Source organism: Bacillus rossius, chromosome 7 (genome assembly GCF_032445375.1).
Source record: "Bacillus rossius redtenbacheri isolate Brsri chromosome 7, Brsri_v3, whole genome shotgun sequence".
NCBI classification, from domain to species: Eukaryota; Metazoa; Arthropoda; class Insecta; order Phasmatodea; family Bacillidae; genus Bacillus; species Bacillus rossius.
In genome coordinates, this window is record NC_086335.1 from 52,872,475 (window position 1) to 52,898,597 (window position 26,123).

Sequence of the window (26,123 nt, forward strand, 5' to 3'; positions counted from 1 at the left end):
ACTTGAAACAACATAAACGCGCTGGTACAGACACAATTTGTCGCAACACACATTTACATTTGTTTAAAGTGAGGTTATGTTCTCGTATGTATAATGATGTCAGGTAGCTTGTAAGCTATCATTGTCGCTGGCAGTGAGTGTCTGTGGAAGGTTTAATAGTCTCCTGGCCGTTTTAAGGGAGTGTTTGTGAAATTATGTTCCCGTATGAATTATTTATTTCCATTATAAATTATTGTATTATTATTTAATAAATAATTTAAATTAATCAAGTAGAACAAAATACAGCTTATTTATTGATTTTCATTACTCATTAAAATTTATCTCAATTAATTTACTAAATTAAATAATTAATTTTATACTAAATTTTATAATAATATTAAATACCGAGTTGTATTTAAACGTTTTGATTTTTTTTTTAATTTATTCTTTACCAAACGTATTTATAATATCACTCCAGTACACTTATTGTTTTATTTCTGTTAATTATTTGCATGCAAAACTAAAATTAGTTTTTATACTACGCCAAGTATAACTTCTAACGCGCACACACAAAATTTATTTTTCACTTTTTTGGAGAATTGAGATGGCGTGGGGATATGTGGCATCGTGCCCCCGCCCGCCCAAAATTTTCCCTGGCAGAATTGCGTATAAGGGGAGGGGAGGAGAAGAAGTGTGTAAGTGTGTTGCCGGTTCGTCTTATGAGTGATGCTTGACGCGGAGGAGGGGAAGATATTCCCGCATACCATCTCCCCCCCTCCACGCAACAGACCGAAGAGGCAGAGCGAGAGAGACAGGAAGAGTTTCTCTTGGGCGAGCCGGCGGTTATTTTTAGAGCGGCGGTTGGGCGCCCCAGTCGCTTGCCAGGCCTGACGCCGCGTGGACGTGTTCAGCCCGCATTCTCTGCTCTCAAGACTTCCATTTTTCAAAATAACAATATTCTTCCTCGTGGCTGGTTTTTTTGTTTCCCGAAACTAAAGTTGTGGCACGCCTGGCGTCGTGTGCGAACAACGCGTGCGCCACGTGACAACAAAAGCCTGCAGCTCGGCGGCCATGACACTTTGACTGCCGGAGAACACGCGTCGACTTCTCTGAAGGTAAATAAACAACCCTTTTGCGACGAAGCACGTGGTTCGGCTTGCCGATGGAGACGAATCAGGCACTTCCTTCTCTTGACTCCTGAAACGGAACAAAAGCTAGTCTTTCTCTAGAACAAGTCAGTTAATGTTTCCTGTTTTTTATTATTATTTATTTATTTAAAAATATATGGGTGACCGACCTTCCTTCGGAGGAAGTGAAACTTTGTTTACAAAAAAAATGATAGTAAGAAAGTTAATTAAAATAGGCGTTATTATTGACATTTTCACTATGTTGAGGTCTCTATGGTTTAATACATGTTCACTGTTACGTTTGTACAATAAAATACACATTCATATTTTCTACATCTCTATGATGTAGTGCGTATTTATTGTTGGATGTTTTTAAATATGAAAAAAAAAATATATATCTAGAACTAATTTTCCTACAGTTGAAACCCAAGTTAATTGATTTTTCATCCCACGTTGACAGTTATTCTGTAAATTAAATCTAAATCGTTACAGCCGTTTCCGAGAAAACCAATAGTCTATAAGAATTGTCTGTTTAATGGTAAATGTTTTCTTAAAAATAATGTTTAGTAATATTACTTTCCAGTGGTTGATACAGACATATTTTTCGGGAGGGGATTTTGAAAGAAAAATTTAGGGAAAAAAATGTAAATTTGAATGCAAAATATGCAAACTATTCTTACATACTATTGACACTTATACATTGACATATGGTTCTACTGTAGTAGCCGTAGGTGACGTGACTTAACGTACTGTCTTTACTGATATTAAACAATTTTTAACGTGACAACATCTAATAAATCGATGAACGCCGGCTGCACGCACGGAAAAGTGTCCCGTAACACACATTGTCCCGTTACGCTGTGTCCCGTTACGCTCATTGTACGCTTGCGCCGCATCTATCTATCTCTCTTACACTCGATTGGAACAACCATCGATTTGACTTTTTCGAGGCACATTAAACTTCAAACACTCCCATTCGTTTCCTACTTTTCCTATAATCGTCCTATCCTTAACAGAATAACATAAATGGAAGAAGTTAAATAGCAAACATGTATAAAAGTTATAGTTAAAATAATCTGTTCGTTAAAGTAATAAACATATTTGAATTAATGAGTGCAAATAAAAGTAAATTTATGAATTAAATTGTATATTTCATTTCACTCCTTCTTTGTATCCATACAACATAGTGATAATTGAATAAAAATGATTCAATTTTATTCATAAAAGTATGCAATCATTTCATCAATGTTTTGTTATGACGTCACGTTAAACTATCGTCCGTAAACAGACTTTACAGACAACCAATTTTTTCATAACTTCGCTGTTGATCCGGGGGAGGGATGACGACGTAGATATCCCCCATATTCCCCCCTCCTTCAGATTTCCACCCCTGTTACTTGCATTCCGACAAGAGCGCTTGAAAATATTCTGTCTCCTTGAGCACATTTTTAAACATTTGCTTGTACGAATAACAATTTACATGTCTACGCTCATATGAACTTTCGTTTAGTTTAAACGGACAATCAGTTCAATTTTCATTTAATTTGTGAGCTGTGCATTTGGTGAACAATTAACGAAAATGACATTTTTTCCCCTAAATGTTTCTAGCTTCACTTAACTGTCTCGTGGATAGAAAACAAAATGTTTTCGGTCATTGTCATTTGCCAGAGGCTCTTTTTATTGTGTGGGCCTTGCAGAATTGTTATATTGACTGTGAACCTATTGTTAACGGTGTGAAACATTTTTCGTCTTCACGCGAGACGAGTCAAATATAAACATTTTTTTTATTTGAATATGTTTTAACTGTAGTAATCGTCTGAAAAAATTGGGTGGTGTCTCAGGGGCACGTGCCCCCTCAATTTTCAAAATAGGATAAAAGGTGTAATGGCTAAAAAGACTTCTGAAATAAATTTTGGGTTTACTTTTATATTTAACACTTACTAAAGACGGGTATGTAACTATAATTGATTTGGCTGGATCCAACATCTAAATTCAGTTATTAGTTATTAGTATCTTAATATTAAGTATCGTTTCCTCGATTTTATTGGGGGAGGGGGTATTCAGGCGCCATGTGCCCCTCCCAGAAGTCAATTATGTATCCGCATTTAGCCAGTGTACGTATTATTTTTAATTATAATTTTGTGATCAAAGTATTCAACTTTTGGCAGTTCACACTTGCGTTGATATACAATAAGTTATGTTAAAAAAAAACTACAAGAATTGGTATAATTATGGTTTTTGTTTGTTTTGAAATAAATGAATAATAAAATGCGTTTATGATTTTAACACAGAATTGAGCCGAACCCGAAACTAGTGTGAATTAGCCAACAGACTTGCATAAAGGAGCTTCAAAAATATTTTAAATTGTTATAAAAATACATGGAAGAATCAAATAAATTTTGAAGTGTAACTTTTAAGTTGCACAGTGCAAGAGCTAACAAAATGAATTTTGCAACTATTTTCGTAACTACGATTTAACTAATTTTTTTATTGAGTTTAATACTCAAACTTATTTTGGAAAATATAAAGAAAGTGATAGACAAAATGATGAAGATTACGATGATAATTAATTACTAATGATTAGGGGTGTAAATATTTCGCGAAAAGATTTCGAGAGTAGCTGAAATTTAAAACAATGTACCATCGTCTGTGTTTCGTGATTGGGTGAGTTTCTTTCATGTCATGTCGATTATAACAACACCAATCACAGTAATTCAGTGCAGAAGCAAACGCGTCCTGAGTGGCTGGATCAAATAAGACAATGACTTATATCGCAGTCGGTCACCAATCACAAGGAAGAAACCGCTGGTGTGGGCATACATTGTTGCAGTTGAATAGGCGTTCAGATTTTTTTCGCGAAAAATGCTTGTCCCTACAATGACCTGAAACCTGCAAAATTCAGTTTTCCTAGTGCTTTGTTAGTATTCATAAACGTGTGCGTAATCAAGTCAATCTCATGTGATTATGGGTTCAATCGGTCAGATTTTTTTTAAGGAGTTTGTCACTAGATTTCAGTCCTTCAGGCCGTGGCAAATGTCTCGCGACCCAACGACGAGGGTCCTTCAAGTGTACAAACATTTGCAATCTAGACTTTCGTCAAGTAACGACGCGAATTTCGCATGTCCTCATTAATTCAGAGTTTGGAGAAGAGATGAAGAAAATGACGACGATGAAGCTTATGAAGATGAAAGTGGTGATGCAGACGATGATTACGAAAATGGTGAAGTCCTCATCTCGGTGGTGATTCCGCACTGGATTTTAAACAAAGGAGTGTCTGTTAATTTGGGAAATAAATGTTTCGATTTACGGGAAATATCCCACCACCCGTGAATCGAAGGCTAGCCCTCCGACTTTGCCAGTCAAGTGACCCGACCAATGATAGTTTCAAGAGCAATGATCGGATAGTGTACATCCACTGCGGGGGGGAGGGGGGGGATGGGGATACCAAACAAGATCTGCGCTAAGTACCTACTGGTCTTGTTTACAGACTTACGCTGATGCCGCTGGCTAAATACCTTTGAAATCCCCTGGCCCAGAAGGACGGCAGATCGTGCCAGAAATATTCCTGGTGTTGTTTATCAACTCCTCCAGTTGATGATGCACCATCAACGATCTGGGGGGAGAGGGAAGGCTAAACACGAATTTAACTGCCTGGGCTATGACTGGCCAGACGGTGGGTATCAAGAAGTTGAAAAAACATGCAAGACCAGGGAATACTTGTTATTACAGTTTATTGAAGTCTCATGTCTGATGCCTGGGAGCTATCAGAAGTAACGTAATTGGTGAAGAGGGGTTCAGAGCATAAAAAAATTCAACTAGGCCTAATAAAAAATAAAAAAAAATAAGTTTTCTCGATAAACGATTACTTTGAATGTACATAACATATTTATGTACTCCAATCTTACAAAATGATCGATTAAACATTTTCTCATTTTCCATGCAGCGAAAACATGAATGTTTTTAACTCAACGCATCCATCATTGAATAGCTTATAAAGAATTACATATTATGCCAAATAAGGTAAATATTCATTTTTTTTTTACTTTCAAAAACAATTGTTCATCCCTTGCACTAATAACGTGGTCGTATTAAAATTATCTTAGCACCAAAAGACGAAACCACGAAACGAAGCTTGGGGCAACTGAAATGGCTCTTGAATGATATTCGTAATTTGACATTTTCAAAGAACTTTGAGCGGTTTGTAAATGGCGCATAAACACCTGAAGCTCCGCACACCGTCTGGAGGCCCAGCCAGGCGGGAAACAAAACCCAGGAGCCTTCAAATTTAAAGGCTGCATTAGGTGAGTCAATAACTCTGTATGTTCAAATTTTTACTTCACATTTTCCCTCCTCACTAAACGGTTAATTTTTCCTTTTTAGAATCAAGTTTCAGTTAGAATTTTTTTTTTTTTTTTTTTTTTTTTTTTTTTAGTTTTATAGCCACTTCTTATTGTTTAAAACTGGCTCGCGGCCTTCTAGAGCGTGTCAAGATAACTGTAGTCCAATCATCGACGTGAACCAAGAGTAGAATATATGTGCGTCAAGTCTACTTTGTTATCAATGAATCCGTAGGCAGTGAAACAATTTCTCTGTTTCAATGACTTATAGGATAAAATCCACGATCCTCTATGTTTTTGGGCGAATCCCACCGGCTCATTGCCGGCTACTAACTGTTAACCGGGATGCTTGTGGTTCGATAATTATTTTGTTGGGGATTTTCCACTGACTCAGATTCCTTCGGGTAAATTTGAGCCCAAACACTGAAGCAGTATGAAGGCAAACATGTTTGGATTCTAGCCTCTAGAATAATGAATACGCGATTTTTTTTTCGGGCTCTGTGAATCTGCAAAATAGTATTGGCTTTAAACATTAGGGAACGAATTTTTTTGACATGAATTTCCAGCATAAAATATGAATGTCTTTAATGTCGGGTTAGGTGTCACTTAAGCTGAGGATACGACACCGCTTAAAGTCCGTAAACTATGAAAGCTACAGAGTTTAAGTAAATACACCTTAGTAGAGCAAACTTTTCTCGTGGTCGTTACATCTGAGACACCGGTCTATTTGCAGTGATGACGTAATGAGCATTGGTGGGGAGCGTGGAATTGAAGTCAGTGAGAGCTGTGACTCCGACAGTAATACACCGATTTGCGTGAATTAAACTTCGCCAACTACCAGTATGGTTAAAATTAATGTTTAGAAATATTAATGTCTCCAAAGTATTTGAGACAAATAGTTAATAATATATTTCCATTCAATTATTTAGAAAGGTACTCTATAAATAAGTTTTTATTTTAAATATAGACCCACTTTCATGAAATCCTTCACTAGATTGAAAATACATAGCTTATAACGGGCAAAAACCCTGTCAGTCACAAGTCCCTTCTTTTGTATCATTTAAGTAACGTGCCCGGCTATTTATTACTGAAACCACGATTATTTCACGAATTTCATTGGTAATCGCAGTAGAATTTAAGCACGCGTAGCTACATCTACTTCACGTTGATGACTTGACTACAGTGCTATTGAAAAGCCCTTGGGAACCCTTAGCCCGTTGTAAACGAGCAGAAGTGGTTATGAGTGAGTGAGCACTGAGTGGTGCTAGTTGAGTGGGATAACTATAAAGTTACTAACTTTGGTTTTGGAGCCATTAATCACAAAATGCCTTAAGCGAAACAGATTATGTTGCAGAAATGAAAGAAAACAAGCGAAATCGCCCCAGGCAGAAGCAATTAAAAATGCAGAGAAGTGTCGCAGGTAGCGAATGAGGCAAAACGTGGCCGAGAGAAATGGGCCAGTGGGGCAAACGAGCCCCCCGAACGAGGCGCGAAATTTGCGCTAGAGCGAGCCTCAGCCGTCCACCTCGCGAGAAGCGACGGGGAATTGCAGTTGATTGTTTGATAATTGACGTGGATATGCTCTCTGATGATTCTGATGTTGATATGTGTAGTCAGTTGAGCCAGCGGTTGTGAACGATGTGACGAACATGTCGCGGCTAGAGCATTCCGAGTAGCAGTAAACTTTGATAGTCCGTTTTTTTTTGACGTGACAACGTCTAATAAATCGATGAACGCCGGCTGAACGCACGAAAAAGTGTCCCGTAACGCACATTGTCCCGTTACGATGTGTCCCGTTACGCTCATTGTACGCTTGCGCCGCATATATCTCTCTTCCACTCGATTGGAACAACCATCGATTTGACTTTTTCGAGGCACATTAAACTTGAAACACTCCCATTCGTTTCCTACTTTTCCTATCATCGTCCTATTCTTAACAGAATAACACAGATTGGAAGAAGTTAAATAGCAAACATGTACAAAAGTTATAGTTAAAATAATCTCTTCGTGAAAGTAATAAACATATTTGAATTAATGAGTGCAAATAAAAGTAAATTCATCAATTAAATTGTACATTTCATTTCACTCCGTCTTTGTATTCATACAAAATAGTGATAATTCAATAAAAATGATTCAATTTTATTCATAAAAATATGCAATTATTTCATCAATGTTTTGTTATGACGTTGTCACGTTAAGCTATCGTCCGTAAACCGATTTTACAGACAACCAATTTTTTTTTGGTAACGCAATTTTTTGGGCGTGGTCGCCCGACCGTCAAGTAGAGACGTTCATCGAATTCACGTCAAAAAATTAAAGCGACACGAGTTTTGTTATATTATTTTATTTATTTTACGCACAAAGTTCCCGTTCGGCGCGATGGAAATTCACGAAACAAACCTCTGGCGGCTAGAGTCCAAAATACAGCCTACCCAGAATTTTTTGTTGTTGTTTTCTTTTTCGCTTTATTATTACTTTTACGTAAATGCACGGAATGGTGTTTTTTTTAAATTTATTTTTTGTAGTGCAAGTTAAAGAAATGTGTTGTATGTCAAAAGTCTCGCCGGTACGCAAATACCCGCCTGGACAAAAGAATGCGTGGCAAGAGTCGAGCTGCCTTCAAGATCTTTTGTCATCTGCCAAGACGACATTCCTTGGCAAGCGTCGGAGAATTCTTGGAAATTCAGAGATGACATACGTCCTGGGTTATCATCATTCATCCACCCTCGGAAAATAGGCCATGATTGTGAGGATAGCCACGGACTGACTTACATAACGTAGTACTGTAAGGAAGCGAAATATTTGCGTCTAATATTTGGCGATATTTTAGTTTTAAAATGATTGTACACTTGAAGGACCCTTGTCGTTGGACCATGAATTATTGGCCTCGCCCTGATGGACTAGTGGCCATTAGTGAAAAACTTCCAAAAACAACGTCTGAACGAATCAAGCATAAAAGGTTACGCAAGTGATTATAATTATGGACACTTGTGTGATTTATTTTACCGCTATTATATAATCCTTGGTGAATATCTAAATGACAAAATTTTGGGATAAAATACACGCAAAGCGCTAGTTTAATAAATTTTGACAAAATAACCCTCAAATAATAGTAATGACATTAAGGGCCCCGCCTACCCAGGCATACACACGCCACGGTGTCCAGAGCTTCAGGGTAAACAACGCAATTCGAAAACCTCTCAAGATGTCAGGGCTGGGGGGGGGGGGGGAGGAGCTGCTTACGGAAAGCAATTTACAATTCGTTGAGGGCTGATAAGTAGTTTTGTTTCTGGTATATTTAGAGTTAAAATGGCTAAAGGCGTGTTTTCAGAGTAATCTTTTTAGGCACAAAACAACCAGTACAGAATATTGAAAGCACTTAAGATTCGCATTACACGTCTATATTCATATAATGTTACAGTCATCGCTCAAATTTCATGACTGTCCCATGCACGACGAGAGGACTGCGCGCCAGTTCAGAACTTTGCACTTAGAGGCGATACCGCGCTAGAAACACCAGCGTGCGTCGCACTTATCATCCCGCCTCACTAACACAGATGCAACCCTGACTAGGCGTGCCCCTTAAACACAACAAAATGAACTCGGTGAGTGAAACCGAGCTTGAAGTTACATTATCAGAGGTTTCTAGTTTGAAAGTTTAAGACTGATTTGTAAGTTTCAGAGTTTTGTTTTTATACATATATATATATGCGTTTAATAATTAGTGTTAACATAGTTTTAAGTAAGTTTTATCTTCCACCAGAAACAGCCTGGATTTGTCTAAAATTATATATATATATATAAACTCGTTTAACCTTTTGCACGAGTATTCATAAGTAGAGACCGGAAAAATTCACGGATTCATTTCGCGATAGGCCAGAGTACAAACTCGTTCACATTCACGCTGCTTTAGTTTTTGGACCAAAATTTACCGGAAAGGCACTTGAGTCAAATAAAAAAAAACTAAAAAAAATAGGTACCGGTAAAAATAGAAGAAGACAGGTTATAAAGGTGTCATGCCAATGAGTAGGCGTTATTTCTGCCCAAGAACGTATAGTAACATGGGGGGGGGGGGGGGTCTATCTTGGAGGTCTTTAAAAAAAACGTGAATTTTTTTTTCCTGTCCCTTATGTGCACGTCGCAACAGATGATGGTCGGTAGGATTTGTGCGAGTTGAGGTGAGTGTTGTTAAGTTTGGGAGTTTTTGAATCGTTCCGTTCTCATTGCCTCGGCAGCAAGTGCCTCGCACGCTTGCAGCAGTGGGGGCGTCATCAGCAGACGGCCTGCCGGGGAGGGGGTGGAGGGGGAAGGGTGTTCGTGGGCGCGCGGCGACACTGGAACCCAGCCAGAGCTGGCCCGCAAGCCCTCGTGGCCTCGTCAGTCCGTCGACCCTGCGACCTGGCGGGCGTCGACAGAACTTCTTAGCTGTCGCGCTTGTACACATGCACACACACACGAAGGGACTGGAGTAATTCGCGGGCCCACTGACCTCTAGGATGGACTTCACAGTCATACACATCCCCCCGGGTGGGGGGGGGGGGGGCAAACGTTGAACCGCTCGTTTGGCTGCTGTCTTGTAGGACGTCCCAACGTCCCAACGTCGCAGCCTGTGATTCGATAACAGCTTTGGTTGAGTGCTTCTCCATTGGGCACCAGAGTCCTCCAGGCGAGCTGCGAGCCATCAGCAGAAGACGCTCTAAGGTATTAACTATTTAAATTCCAGCCTGTCTTTGAGATGAGTCCACGTGCGTGCTTGCGCAGAGGTCGTGGAATTAAACTTAAAATTCTGTGTACAAAGTACACATATGCGAAACAAATTTGCCTTGATTGTTTATTGCTTATTTTGTGAGTGTGTAAAAAAAAGGAGGGGGAGAAAATTTTTTTTTGCCCCATGTGAACGAAAGCCTAGATACTTCTATAAACACTTTATTTTCTGTAGAGCGCTCTCTTTACTATTACTAGAGACCGGAAAAATTCGCGAATTCATTTCGCGATAGCCAAAAAAAAAAATCTTTATACCTCAGTGCTGCCTCTGCTATTGGTTCACAACTCACCTGGATGACTCTGAGCCAATGAGAAACACCCAACCAAAGCTTTATCGAATCTCAGGCTGCTACGCTGGAACGTCTCACAAGAGACAGCAGCCAATGAGTGGGTGGCATTTGATCGAGTGTGCGTATAACTATGGAGTTCATCCTGCAGGTCATTCAACCCGCGAATTTTTCCGGTCCCTAACTATTACTATTAGGTGCTACTTATTTTTCTTGTTGTAAGTCGGTGGACAAGATTACTAGGACCGGCCGTTAGTGAGATGTCTCTGCGGGAGCTATAAAACGACTCCTGGAGAAGGGAGAAGGCGAAAGGAGAAGGACGGGGGACACGGCAGTCGGCGAACGCCAAGCGGCCGCTGGCAGCGGCGTCACGTGGGAAGACGAGAAGTGCTTGCGTCCGGCTCGCGGTGGTCGTGATGGAGGAGGGGGTGCAGGGGTCACGTCGGAACCCTCTCTCTCTCTCTCTCTCTCTCCCTCCCCCCCCCCCCCAACCACTCCGGTCCGAAAGTGTCGCACAGCCGTGAACTATAAGACGTGAATGTAGATTGATTCTTGTGAGGCTAACTTTGGATTACGATTTGCCACCAGAACCGTCCAAATCAGATGTTGTAAACATCGACATAAGCGTTTGTTTGCAAATAATTAGAGAGACGTGTTTTTTTTTAAATCTACGAAAGGCATTCCAACGGACACGCGAAAATGAAAATAATAATAAAAAGATAAAATTACGGGTCAATTCCACGATGGCTGGTTTTCTTGAAAAGTTTCAAATTATTTGCTTAAAAAAAATAGAAAAAATATATATATACATGTATTTTTTATTCATATAAGCATAATATTTTTTTCGCAAACAATTCGTGCTCTTATCAATGCCATTTCCTAAATAACTTTTATTTATTTTTGTGCACTCTATTGTGTTTTTTTAATATATGTACCGTCGAAGGGAGTCTGGTATGTAGGGATCGGGAAAAAAAACCGCAGTTTCAATGACCTCTAGGATAGACGTACTTGGACAAATGACACCCGCTCACTGGCTTCTAAATCATGTCACCTGTTAACTGATGTTGCTTGTGGTTCCGATGTTTCTTTTGTTGAGGTGATTTTCGTTTGGCTCAAGGGTCCTTACGGGTAAACTGTGGTCCAAATCGCTGAAGCAGCACGGAGTTTGGATTCTAGCCAGTCGCCGAAACGAGTCCACGAACTTGTCAGGTCTCTGGTACTGGTAGGTCTGTGAGTGTCGTCCACGCGTGCTGTGACCGTGTTCGCAGCGTCGCCGCTGGTGGTCCGAGGGTCGACTGCGAGTCGTCGGGGGGCGGAGGGCTCCGGCCGAGCCACATGAGGCGACCCGGCGACCATGAGCTCCAACGCCATCCGGGGGATCCGCCGCAAGAAGTCCTCCTTGTCCGAGGTGAAGGTGGCCGTGGTCGGCGCTCCGGCTGTCGGCAAGAGCGGTGAGTGGATCCACCACTACTAACCCCGCGGGCCTCCAAGGAAAACATCCCTGTCTCATAACTAGAGACACGGAAAAATTCGCGGGTTCATTTCGTGTTATGTTAAAATTCAAATAACTATAACTTAGTGCTGCTTCTGTCGTTGGTTCACTGTTAATCTGGAGGACTGAGGGCCAATAAGAGACCCGTCACTCATAGAAGTGTCGAATCACAGGCCGCCCAGTCGAGACGAATCACAAGTCAGCAGCCAATGAACAGTTGGCATTTGCCCGAGTGTGAAGAGGATATTAGAGTCTATCCTGGAGGTCATTGAACCCGCGAATTTTCCGGGTCTCTACTTATGGGTCTCTAGCGGTAAGTATTCGTGCTAAGAGCAAAGGGGAGAGAACTCCTGGAATACGTTTATGTCGGGGGATAGGAGAGAGGGGAGTGATGTAGAGGAAGAATATGGTGGAGGAGGGGGAAGGACTTCCCGAGCGTCCTTAAGTGAGTTTAATGACTCTTCTAACAATAGAAACGGGTGTGGACTAGGAGGTGAACGCCCTCACCAACTGAGGCATATTGTCTATCTCGCCTCCCACCCCCTTCTCTTCACCCTTTTCAATCACTAAGAATCCTTTATAATCTTGCCCCAATCTTTTTTTTCATAACTTAATTATATAGCCTTGTTCAGAAAAAAAAGCTCCATTAGGATACATATAATTTTGCAAATTTTGGTTTGTATTCTATCGTTCATATACCATTTAATTTCGTTGCTATTTAATCATAATCAAATGTAATAAATTATTTCAAATTACTATTATCTCATGCGAGAAATATGTACCAGTAGGTAAACTAAACCCTCGTTAAATTTCTATATGCCAACACGAGCTTTGATTTTTAGTAATCCGTAAAGTGAAGCATGGAAGAATAAAACAATATCTAAGATGAAGGAAATGTTATTATACATTTATTTCCCTATTGCATGTCGACTGATTCACACATTAGCCCACCCAAGACCGAGAATGTATAACCTAGTGTGGTTTTCTTCGTGTGTTAGTAGGTAATTATAGTATGTTCTGGTGCAGTGGCTCATGGCGCGGGATTCAGGGATTCGATGCGGGCATCTTGGATTTTGTCACTTCCGGCGGCCATCTTGGATTTCGTCACTTCTGGTGGCCATCTTGGATTTGACCTTGACCTTGGACCCTGGTGGCCATTTTGTTTTCTAGAACATTCCACCATTTTGTTATTCTAGAGTATTTCACCATTTTGTTCTTATAGAACATCCACTGTCTTGAAAATCCTCAAATATTAACTTAGAAAATCGGGAAAAAATTTATAAAAAAATATTAATAAAATTTTAATTTAAAACTTGATGACTTCGTCATTGAGCTCCTCACTCCTGTGAGTTGCACTTTTCGTTACGATGCCATCATCATCAAGCTCCTCACTCCTACCCATACATTATAGTCTGCTGGAGGCAGCCATCTGGTTTAGTGGAGACCACCTTCTCGATTTCATCTGATGGATGTCGTCATCGGGTGTAGGTTTCTAAAGTATGTTAGTGTATGTAAGGACGAGTTAATATTTCCTGCCAGTTTTGTTATGACCCTAATAGACCAAAAAATTCACAAATTTTGTTCTGTATGTAGGGGTGTGTTTATATTTCCCAACAGAGTTGTTTGAGCCTTATGGACAAACAATTAAAAAAAAATTGATGCGTTTACTTATGTACGCGCGTGAGAAGTTATACTTCTTTGGCATCATTAAAAATAGTTTTTAATTGCATGCAAATAATTAATTACAATAAAATAATAAAAAACTGGAAAAATATAGTCAACACAGTCAATAAAGTTCAGTTAAAATTGAAAAAATTAAATAAATAAAATTTAGAGAATAATAATTATATATGACATCATTTGTACTAAATATTATCATATTCTTAATTTTAAATATTTATTATAGATTATTTAATATTTTAAAAGAAAATAAATAAATTTAATAATTAATTCAAAAATTTAATTTATGTTTATTAATTTTTTTAATATTTATTATTTTCTTAATATAATATTCACTTTTAATTTTTATCAAAAAATTTTCATTAAATTTGTTCATTTTTTATAAATATTTATTATTTATTCAATTTAATAATAAATATTAAAAATTAATATTTTTATTTGATGTTCGATTTTAATTTTTTTCACAAATTTTTTATTAATTGTTTTATTAAAATTATTTCTTTATTTTGTAAATTTTAAATAACAATAAAAAATATTTAACATTGGTAATTTAATAATATGTAGTATTAATTATATTAAATAATAATATTTTAATTTATATCAATAAATAATACTTACGGATGGATAACCTTAATTATATTGGAGCACTTAAAAAAGTGTAAAGGCACAATGTTTTTTACTAATATTTACGAATAGTAAATAATATTAATCAAAATATTCATTTTAAATCACTACTGAATATAATTTATTAGCACATATATAATTCGCACTTGTATGAAACTAAAACACGTGTTGTGAATCTATAAACTAGAAACATGTGGATAAATATTATAAATATGAAAACAGTGATCAGAGGCGACGAGCGTGCCAACATGCGCGACTAAAAGAGGTTCTATTTATATTTTGTTGGTAGCTTTTTTTTAGACTTCATGAGTGGTTTAGCGGGCAGCTTCAACCTGTTAATTTTGTGTTACAGTGATGCGCGCGCATCTTAAAATTTCACTCTCGTCATTTTTTCATAACGCGCCTAAAGAAGTATAACTTCAAAAAATCCACAGCCATTTAATTGCTGTTACCATTTTTTCTTAAAGACATAATCATTTATAGGTTTTAACTAATATATATATATATATGTCATCAATACTATCGTTGTGGATGCGATGGTTTTAATAATGATAATTTTATTACTCCATCTTAGCGGACCAGAACAACGGGGCTGCGCATCGTCTACAAGACGGGTGAGCGGCTGATCCCGCGGCACGCCAAGTTTCACGAACATTCCAGCAACGTAACGATACTTTACTGAAAAACCGCAAAGTTCCTGCGACGTTTCAGATACATAAAACCGACACCTAAAACTGGCAATCTTTCTAAAAACTTCACAACAAGTAAACAACAACAACAAAACATAATGTACTCTACAACATTACAGAAATGTGACTTTGTCTCAATAAAACTTAAAATGTTTCTACATCAAAAATACGTTAGCAATATACACATACTATAATTACCTACTTGTGTTTACAAGATGTTTGCATCTGCAGTGTTCCAAAGATTCGTGAAGCAAATCAAGGTGAGCTTTTGCCTGGTGGGAATAAATCCGCGAGCTCTCTATCTCTATACTGATGAGTGGATAATTTAGTCAGTTCAGGAGAGTGGGTGTAAGTGGGAAGACGCCACCAAGGATTCAAAAGATTTTTGGTCTTGTCATATTATTTATTTTATTATTTTATTGAAAACTGTGCATTATTAAAACATAGTGCTCTAGTTAATAGAATGCCTGAAGACAAGAATTGTTGGCTTAAACAAATATATTTTCGTGTAAAATAGGCGGTGGTTCAAAATTTAGTCAATTTTAATGAATGTCCACAACTGTAGGGGGAAAAAAAAAAGATCAGTAGTCATACTTGTTGGGAGCCCTGAAAAAGTACACTCTGGCTTAACGAAGGCGGATTCTTAATAAGACAAGATAATAATTTTGTTATGAAATAAAAATAAATGTTAGAATTATAGAACTACAACAGTAACAGTTCAATTCAATAATAAAACTAACATTAAAGTACATAAATAACATGTCTAGGAAATGCGCATCTGGGAGACCGCATGAGCATGTCTGTCGCCGTGTTTCCAGCACGGAGCGGCGGTCTGCAGGACGCGTCATGTTGCAGTGTGAGGCTTGCCCGAGAGCCAGGAGTGGGGCACTCAATATTACCCCTTCCCCTCTCCGCCATCGAGCGCACCACCTTTGAATTTATATACTGTATAGAGTCGCCATCCCAGGTTAAAATTTCTAATACGGTTTTGAGGTAGTTGGTTAATTCACCGCCGTAATCGCCACCATCTCTAGGGCCATCGACTTGTGGTGGTCCCTAGCGGACAAGTGTCGAACTCTTCAAACACCCCTTCCCCCTCCCGTTGAACGACCTTGAGCTGCAGTGAATGATTGATGGGGAGGGGGGGTTGCGGGGAATGACAGCGGGCGACAGTGCTGCGCTCTAACGTGTAAATAACAACTAAGACGATACAGGGCGCTACGGCAGCGCACTGCAGCGGTGAAGTTCCCAAGCTGCTCATCATACGCTTCTGAAAAACGTAGAGTTAATCCTATCCACTCGGGACTTCTATACAGTATATATATTCAAAGGCACCACTCCCGAGCCCCGGCGAGTCATCTCTCGCCGGCTGTAAATCAAGTTTCACTTCTAAAACGATTGGACCGTCAGGTTCGGCATGAAGTGTGGTATAAATAGCGTCACATATCGCGGGCCAGGATAGCGCGGCTGGTCTCTCCAAGCCTCGAAGTGGACGGACGCAGCGCCTCGCTACGTCATCCTCTCGACACGGCGCGGGGTGAGGTCGACGGTACTGGAGCGGAAGTCCGTAGCTCATCTCCCCACCAAATATTTATCTCCTCCCCCCCCCCCCCACCCACCGTCACTTCCCCGGCCTAAGCCCGCAGTTTATGTATTTCCTGCCATAGTCTGGCTTCCCATACACATTGTCCCGTCTCAAGGCTGTTAGAAGAAAAGAGAGAGAGAAAAAAGAAGAAGGGGAGAGTGGGCGGGACAGTCTTACAGGCGTTAATGTCACGAATGCATGAAAATTGCACCCGGGAAAATTGCAAAATCGCACAAAAAGTAGTATATTTGTTGTGCCCTCCCTAGAACTGCGCTCCGTAATGTTGTTTGTTTCGCCCCGTTTGACTAACCCTTCAACCGCGTCCTTCTGTTGCCTTCATTACTGTAGAGACCCGGAAATTTCGCGGATTCGTTTGGCCTCGTGTTAGGATTAAAAGTCGTATGTGTGCTCAACCCATTGGTTGCGATTTTTTTTTTTTAAATCACGGAAAAAGATAATCGAATTTTCAATAATTGGACTTTATTTTGTTTTATTATACTTATTTATGTACGCAGTTAATACTGGAAAGCTATTTGGGGAACGGTTTTCAAGCAACTGGGACAACTCAAAGCATAAAATGACCTGGTGAGAATCCGAACCCAGTGTTACTGCCGAACACTGTTTTGGTGGTGATACAGTTGTTTTTTTTTTTTTTTTCACGTGAACGTACAATTGTACAAACATCAGATATTTGACTGGAATATTTGTGTTACATTGTTCGCGCTGATTGGAGGGCGGTCACGGGGTGAAAAAAAAAGGGGGGGGGGGGGAGTGTTGGCGACTCCGTCCCGGGTCGTTACCACAACGCAGAAATACCATAACGCCGAATGTCAAAATTGACCACAACGCCGACAACTAGAAAACTGCTGTGTACCACAACGCCCAAATAACAACTGAATGAATTTGTGTGTGTGTTTTCTTAAATGTACCTTAACGCCGAAATACCACAATCAAACCTAACCTTACCTTACCTAACCTAACCTTTGTGGCAGTCGTGCAATGACATTTTTCGGCGTTAGTGTATTTCGGCGTTGTGGTAATTCGGCATTGTGGTACACAGCAGTTTTTCTAGCTGTCGGCGTTGTGGTCAATTTGTCATTTCGGCGTTGTGGTATTTCGGCGTTGTGGTGCGTCCCCCTTCGTCCCGCCTTTGAATATATATACTGTATAGAAGTCGCCAGCCCAGGTTAAAATTTATAATACGGTTTGAGGTAGTTAGTTAATTCACCACCGCAATCGTCACCATCTCTAGGGCATCGACTTGTGGTGGTCCCTAGCGGACAAGTGTCGAACTCTTCAAACACCCCTTCCCCCTCCCGTTGAACGACCTTGAGCTGCAGTGAATGATAGGTGGGAGGTGCGGGGAATGACAGCGGGCGACAGTGCTGCGCCCTAACGGGTAAATAACAACCTAAGACGATACAGGGCGCTACGGCAGCGCACTGCAGCGGTGAAGTTCCCAAGCTGCTCATCATACGCTTATGAAAAACGTAGAGTAAATCCTATCCACTCGCGACTTCTATACAGTATATATATTCAAAGGTCCCGCTGAGCGCCAGCCGGCGCCCTGCTCGTGGGAGGGGGGGGAGGGAGTGTTTACCGCCCACCCACGTGCCCCAGCAGATGAACGCGCGTGTTTACACGCGAGGGGCAGACCTGCCTGCGGGGGGCCGGGTGTTCACGAGCTAGACCTGCCGATAAGCCTCAATGTACGACCCCTTGGCTGGAGGAGCGCTCTTCGGGAAACTGACGAGGGCGGTCCACAGAAGCAAGCATTTTTCGCGGCGAGGAGGGGGGGGGGGGGAAATCCGAACGCCTATTATACTGTGATTAGCGGCTGTCTTGCGCGAGAAGTCAATTCCTTGATTTTGACCGAGCCAACTCAGTGCGCGTTTGCTTCCGCACAGAGTTGTTGTGATTTGATGTAAGCTTTTGGACATACGCCATTGCTAAGCACATGTATGTATGTAGAAGAAAACTACAAAAAAAAAAACCAAAAGACAAAAACACAAATTAAGCAAAAAATTTATGTTGTCAACAGGATATAAACACCACATAATATTCCATAACAGAAATATGGTCAACAAACAAAGAAAAATGAACTAACAGAACAAAAAAAAACCCACAAATGATGACGGCACAAAAATATTGAACCCAAAATAATTCAGCACAACAGTTGAAACGAGACAAAAACACGACAAAACGAAAAGACGAAACAAACACAATAGTTTTCAAAAACGGAAGAAACCAAAAAACCCCCACAAATGATGACAGCACAAAAATATTGAATAGCCATAGTGTTTTTTTTTTTTTTTTTTTTTTTTAACTTTCAGATAGTCTCGGAATATTTTCGCGAAATATGCATGGCTCAGTATTAAAACCAGATTAATTTTTTATTTTTTTTTTGTTTGGGACACCGCAGACATCGACCACGTATTTTTTTTAAATTTGTAACTTGCTTTCCATTTCACGACCTTTTTTTTATTTTACTGGTTATAATGTGTCTCAAGCTTAGATTGCAATCAGAGTAAATGGCGTTCGCTGTTGCCGGCTTGTTAACTTATAACATATTATTTTGTATGCTACCATTAATTAAAATCAATTTTTTTTTTAAATTTTGATGTCAGTTTTTTAAGACCATTAAATAGTGTCCTTTGACAGTATGTTTGTCATTCAGAAAGAAAAAAATAACTCCAACTACTATTTCACAGGAGAAACTATTTGACACAGTCAGTCACTACAGATAACAAGGCATGACATTAAATTACGTGCTATGCTCAAACAGAGCCAGAATTTTTAAAATTTAATTTTATAAAAAAAAATATAGAAAAAAATTCGTTGAAATCATTACGGCGTATGTCAAATAATGTCTTCTTAAAAATAAATATTGATTATTATCACGTGATTTTCTTGTTGAAATACAACAAAAAATTATATTTCTAAAATTCTAATTTCAAATTTTTTATTTAAAATTGACATCATATCAGAAAAATTAAATAAAAACTCTTCCATTTTAAAGATGTTTCTAAAACTGTTGTGCTCTATGCTCTATGTATGGCAACAGAAAACACACAGAAACAAGAACAATGCTAATGGAAGAAATCGTGCTTTGGAAAGACAGAGTAAATGCTTATTAAAATGCAACAGAAAAGAATACATGGTATAAGTAAAAATTTGAAAAAAAAAATTGCGTTTTAAATTAACTATAAGATAGACTCTACGATCCTATACGTACTTTCAGCAAGTAACACCTACTCATTGGCTACTAAACTCATGACACCTGTTAACCAGGGTGATTGTGATTCGATACGTATTTTGTTGAGTGTTTTTCATTGGCTCAGAGTCTTTCGGGTATATTTTTGTTCAATCTCTTAAATCAGCATGAAGGTGAACGAGTTTGGATTCTAGCCTATCACGAAACGAATCCGAGATTTTTTCCAGTCTCTATGTATATTAGATTATCATTCCATAGTTAAAAAAAATAATAATATATGCCTGAATGAAACCTCAATGAAAATATGAAATTATGCGACAATTCTTGCAAGAAATACTCAATATTATCTCTATTTCATATATGCAAAAATAACCATAGCTAGAAACCCGTAAATTTCGCGGATACGTCTGGCTTCAGGGTAGAATTCACAGACATAGGTGCTCTCCACCCATGTTTTCTTTCCTATTGGTTGATTTTTTTATCGAGAACATTTTTATCCTTGTGAATTGGCACTATCTAATTCACTTACTTCTCTCCTAGCCGGGCATCTAGGTCTGGCTGTCGTGGAGGGGCGTGTCCAAATAACTACGGTCCAATCATGAACACGGTGCGCGAGTGTGAAGGTTTGAAATCTAACTTGCGACTTAACGAATGCGCGAAATTTCCGTATCTCTAGAGACCGGAAAAATTCGCGGGTTCAATGACCTACAGGATAGACTCCAATATCCTCTACACACTCGGGCAAATGTCAACTGTTCATTGGCTGCAGACTTGTGAGTCGTCTAGACTGGATGGCCTGTGATTCGACACTTCTATGAGTGAGGGTCTCTAATTGGCCCTCAGTCCTCCAGATTAACAGTGAACCAATGGCAGAAGCAGCACTAAGGTATAATTATTTGAATTTTAGCATAACACGAAATGAACCCGCGAATTTTTCAGGTCTCTACGTATCTCTAACCACAGCTGTGTGTTGTACAGGGTTGCAACATCTTTCTCGTAGTTTTCACAATCTATCTTGGCAAACTTGTTTCCAAAGGAATCGTTTGTAAAAGTGTAGAATTTGTTTCTTCTCTGTGTAGAAGCACCAGAGAGCGACGCACTCATCAGCCCGTTTAACCCCTAACCAGATGGGTATCTCGACAGAGCTGAGAGGAGAGAGAACTCTTCGCCTCTTTGGCCGCCTTGTCTCCCGGGCGTCATCTTCTATTTTATCCCAGGGCACCCAGCAGCCACCTGCGGGCGCATTCCAGTCGGCACGTGCATCTGGGACGGGACGGGACGAGACGCAAAGAGCTCCAGTTCTGCGGCGCGAAGACTGCCAAGTGTGACCATTCCGTCACCCCCCCGCTGGCGTCTGGTCGCGAACACGTGCGGCCGCGAGCTCCATAAGGGCGGCATTCCAACTCGCTCGGGTAGGCACTGCCTCGTTGGGAGATACAACCGTGACCTGAATCGCAGGCCGTAGTATTCCAGAACGTGTCCAAACCCAATCCCTGATAGGTAGGGCCATGCATATTTCGCAAATAAATCTGAACGTCTATTAGACTGCAACAAGGTATAATTGCAGCACCGCTTTCTTCCCTGTGATTGGCGGCAGTCTGCGAGAGGAGTCGTTGGGTTTTATATGACCGAGCCACTCAGGACTCGTTTGCTTCCGCACTGAACTACTGTTATTGGTGTTGTAACAAGCGACATGTGCCTGAAAGATTCACACCCAGTCACAAAACTCACGATGTTACCTGTGCAGAATTTTTTAAGTATATTAAAAAATTACTGGTTTACTCTCGCCTGGAATCGAACCGAGGACCTAAATCGTCTAAATAACTAATCATTTGAAGTACGCAATTTTTAAAATATATTTTGGAATTTTTTTCGGAATTTCTAGCATTGAAATTACGGATTTTCAAGATGGCGGCCGTAAATAAACACGCAACATTAATGGGATCCAATATGGCGATCGTAACGTAAAGTGTAACGATGACATCGTACTCAACCAATATGGCGGGCTTAACGAAACATGCAACATTTATATAATCCAAGATGGCGACCGTAATGATAAGTGCAACAGTGGTTTTTAAGTAACATTTTATTAATTTATTTTTATTCGATTCGATTAATTAATTTTTTTAACAATTTTTAAATTTTTTCCCGTTTTTCTAACATAATAAATATTTTCAAGATTGCGGACGTAACGAAAATTGCAACGGTGACGTCATAATCCTAAAGAGGCTTATTGGGGGCTGTAGACAAGGATGATTAAGCTTCTTTGAGGAATTTGTGTTCTTTCTAAGGCAAAAGACTTTTGAGGTTTTTCGAATTTTTGTGGAAGAAAACGAGACATTTTTCCTCAAAACGGGAATTTTTGAGTCATTTTGAGTCTTTTTTGAAGAATTTTGAGGAATTTTTGAGTCCAAAATGGCCGCCGTGACGTCACAATCCAAGATGGTGGTTCAGCTCACGGCTCCACAGCCAGAAGCCGGTTTCAGGAGGAACATTTACATACTTAAAAATGTATTCCAGGATAGTTACGCTGTCATAAAGTTTCATTTGGCACACCAACGCGCTTGGTAATTCCCGGGATGATCACAATATACTACTATATACCAGTTAATGGTGCCAGATGCGGTTCAGCCATCTGGACGAAATCAACTAAAAAGTGAGCTCTGCGCATGCGTTGGAATATGGGCAACTGAACGACAACAAATAGGTCACCAATATCCGTTGCCTAAAAATAAGGGACTGGTCGTGTACTATCGTGCAATAGAAAATGTGGTTAGGGTACAGGTGTAGCATATGCAACACCTAAATCCTTGGAACTAAGAAGCCCCCACCGATGTTGGGAAAGGAGGGGGTGGGGGGGTGGGGGCTGATGCACATGCACTTGGAATGTTTTCTCAGCCCTCTTAGCATTAGCCCTACCGGTCTGGGGCCCCCTTGGGCGAGGATACGGAATACGCCGTACATGCGAATTGGGGAAGATGTTAGAGCTACAGCTATGATCAGAGGCTGAGGCTACCCATCCCAGTATATTCACCACCTCGGCCCCTTGCCTCACTCAGCTAACCAGTCAGTCGGCTGTGTCCATCAGAGCGCTGGCGCCTACTCCGATCTACCACGTCACGCTAGGACCCCTCAGTCACCCAGTGAACCCGTGGTCCGGTAGATTTTTCTTTCCTAACCTAACTAAAAATTTGGGATGGTTCAGAGTTAGGGAGGGAGACTAAGTGGGTCTCAGGCCGAAGCACATATGCTCTAATCATGCAGGTTGTTAGCCATGCAGGAGAGGCAGTAGCATGTATCATGTGCTAGGAGGGTTTTTTGGCCAGCCATGGCAGCGTTTGGCGCATGACTCAACTCCCCTCACTGACTGTACTAGACTAAAACTAGATAAGTTGAGCCCAGGTATAACCTGCGTGGACAACAGGGAAAACCCTGGACACTTAATGTGAGGGATGCAAACATTTCATGCATTAATATCAAGCAAGTTGGTTGCGGAAAACAGAAGGATGGATCTGGAAGAAGAGTCCGACAGAGTAGAAAAGAGTCTACCGTGCGGGGCTTGAGCGCTTGGACTTTATGTCCGCATTGGGTTTGGGGGGGCTCTTGGTTTTTTCGGGGGGCGACTTTTGTCGTTTCCCGCCGGGGCGCCAGAGGCTCAGACTTGTTGCTTAATCAGGCAATACCGCCGCAGGGTAAGCTGCAACTGTACTGTCATCACAGCCACATGCGGGCCTCGAGGTCCGAGTGCAAGATCCGGGCATCGAACCGCGGGCCCCGGGTAGAGTTCCAGGCCACGGGTTGCCGCCCCGCTAACTCTAGTTGTGAAAATAGATGTTAGGTTTTAATGGTGATGTAGATAACGGACGTTTGGTGACCCTGAGGCGTTGTGAGTTGGGTGGTTTGGCGGGGTTGCAGTCAGGACTCGAACCCGCGCTGTGCCGGGGCGCCAGAGGCCTAGCCGTCCAGAGCAAGCAAACAGCCAATGAACGGCGCGCATCTCGTGTGGGAGGGCAGGAGTGGAGTCTCGTCAGGCGCCGCGCCTCGGGGCATGGCCTATATTCCCCCCTGCGCCTGCGTCTCGGGCCCTACGGCGGGGCTGCAAGAACGGGGCCAAGTTCGACCGTCGAGTGCCTGTCAGCTCGCACGTCCTTGGGCCCGCCGCGACTTGCGAATTTGTAAAAAAAAAGGTGGGGGATAAGTGGCCCCGGTTATTTACGACGCCGAGACTGCGCGTGCCTTTCGAGTGACGGACAACTAGGGTGCCCCCCCCTCCTCCTCTACCACCATTCTCTCTCATCAACCTAAACCTTCTTAAAATACTGCTTCCACTGGCTCATTGCCATCTCTTCTCCTCGACAACCGTCCAGAAAGTGACTTCGGTGTTCGTGCAAATAATAACAAGTATCCTAATTATTAAATCCTGATAAAATCCTAACGATAATATACGTGGAGATTTACGTCACCGCGGTTTTCCACGGGAGCTTAAGGGTGAAGTTAACGTAAATTATTTGATGTATACATTTACGTATTTCGCCCGTTCATTAAATTGAATTGATGTTATTTATAACTGCTTCATGTTATTGCATGTTCCTAGTTACCGACTTAGTAAGTGCTTAATCAATAATTTGAATAAACTTAAAGACTTCTTTATATTTCAACTCTAGCATTGGCTGAGATCAATTATTCAATGCGGGAAACAGATTTCTATAAATATTTTGCGTGTAGGCTTTGTCGTGAATTTGTCGATCTTTGGCTCTATATATATATATATATATATATATATATATATATATATATATATATAATTTGATGTGTTTATGTATGTTCCCTATGGACTCCAAACCGACCTGACCGATTTTGATGAAATTTTCAGGCAATCTTCAGATTAGCCCAGCGGGTGATCCTGTGAAGTTTGGTAGCGAATTGATCAATAGATTTTTTTTGTTGGCAATTTTGTGTCATATTTTCAATACAAATTATTATAAAACTATATTTTTTTCTATATTTTTTAAATTTTACATTTTTGAAAATTCACAATTAAAAGCGTTATTAGGGTCACTAGTTGATTCATAAATGTTTAAAAAATATTTTTTTTGCCGAATTGAAACATAATCTATTCGGAAATTCGGCTACATATAGGTTTTTCTTAGAAATTCATAAATTAACTAGCTGAAGTACCGGTTGTTGCCCGGGCTAAACACATAATAACATAAGGAACATCACTACAATGTTTCAAGTCAGTAGGACATACATTTGAAAAACGGGAAATGTTGATTTTAAAGTCCAGTTGATTCATAATCTCGGTGCATCGAGGCTACGCATCAGCAAAACCAGGACGTAATAATTCTTCAGTTTAGTTTTGTGGGACGGCAGGTAACCTCGAGACAAGACTTGACGGATGGGGTACACATCGTTTGCCCTACAGGCGTTTGCCCTAAACGTAGGGCAAATGCTTGTAGGGCAAACGACTGTAGGGCAAATGCCGTTTAGTGCAAACGACTGTAGGGAAAACGCCGGCAAGCACTTATGTTTTGGATTAACGAAACCACGCCAACTTTTAGGGCAGACGCCTGTAGGGCAAATGCCTGTAGGGCAAACGACTGTCGAAAAACTTATTTTAGGGCAAACGCCTTTAGGGCAAATGCCGGAGCTTGGTCCGAATGGGATTATCAAACATTTTGTGCAAACGCCTTTAGGGCAAATGCCTGTAGGCAAAACGCCTGTAGGCAAAACGCCTGTAGGGCAAATGCCTTTAGGGCAAACGCCTGTAGGGCAAATGCATTTAGGGTAAACGAAGTTTAGGTTATTTTGGGTAATGTAGGTTTTTTCAATTATGTATCGATTCAAACAGTGTTCTTGTAGTTTATATTTCCTCCGCAGGTGGCAGTACCTAAATAAATGTTTTCCCTCTAAATGCAAAGTTTACAAAACCGTCGCTAGATGGCACTTATGTAAGCCTATATCGAGGTTTGGTGGGAATTCATGTGGTATGAACTTCCTAGATTCACCAGCAGATGGTTCCCTGCGCTAAGTTCAATGTTATCAAATATTTTTTTCTGTAAAATATTTCGGAACATTAGGTGATGTAAGGTCTTCGACCAAAAAAAAGTCGTATAATAAAAAAACAGTATTGGCGATTTAACAAAAATATCGCTGGAAAAAGGTTCAACTTTTTTTTCCGGGGATTTGCTTATTTCAATTTCAGCTGTCAGACGCGCATTACGCTATGATTACTTAAAATATTACGAGCATATAGGTAAATAATGCGAATACTAGCCTTTAAACATTTTCTTAATTAGCATAATAGTACTAATGCGGTTAAACTCCTACATATTGTTCATACTA

The 26,123-nt window shown here is 40.3% G+C and overlaps 1 protein-coding gene across 1 annotated transcript in view; it reads left to right on the forward strand.

The window, feature by feature from the left end:
• The first annotated feature begins 877 nt into the window (after positions 1 to 877).
• The window catches only part of LOC134534026 (ras-related and estrogen-regulated growth inhibitor), a 53,904-nt gene continuing 28,658 nt past the window's right edge, over positions 878 to 26,123 (forward strand). Inside the window, exons 1-2 of the mRNA XM_063371970.1 lie at positions 878 to 1,094; positions 11,763 to 11,945. Coding sequence (XP_063228040.1) covers positions 11,849 to 11,945 — 97 coding nt within the window. The 5' untranslated portion in view covers positions 878 to 1,094; positions 11,763 to 11,848. The remainder of the gene's footprint in view (positions 1,095 to 11,762; positions 11,946 to 26,123) is intronic.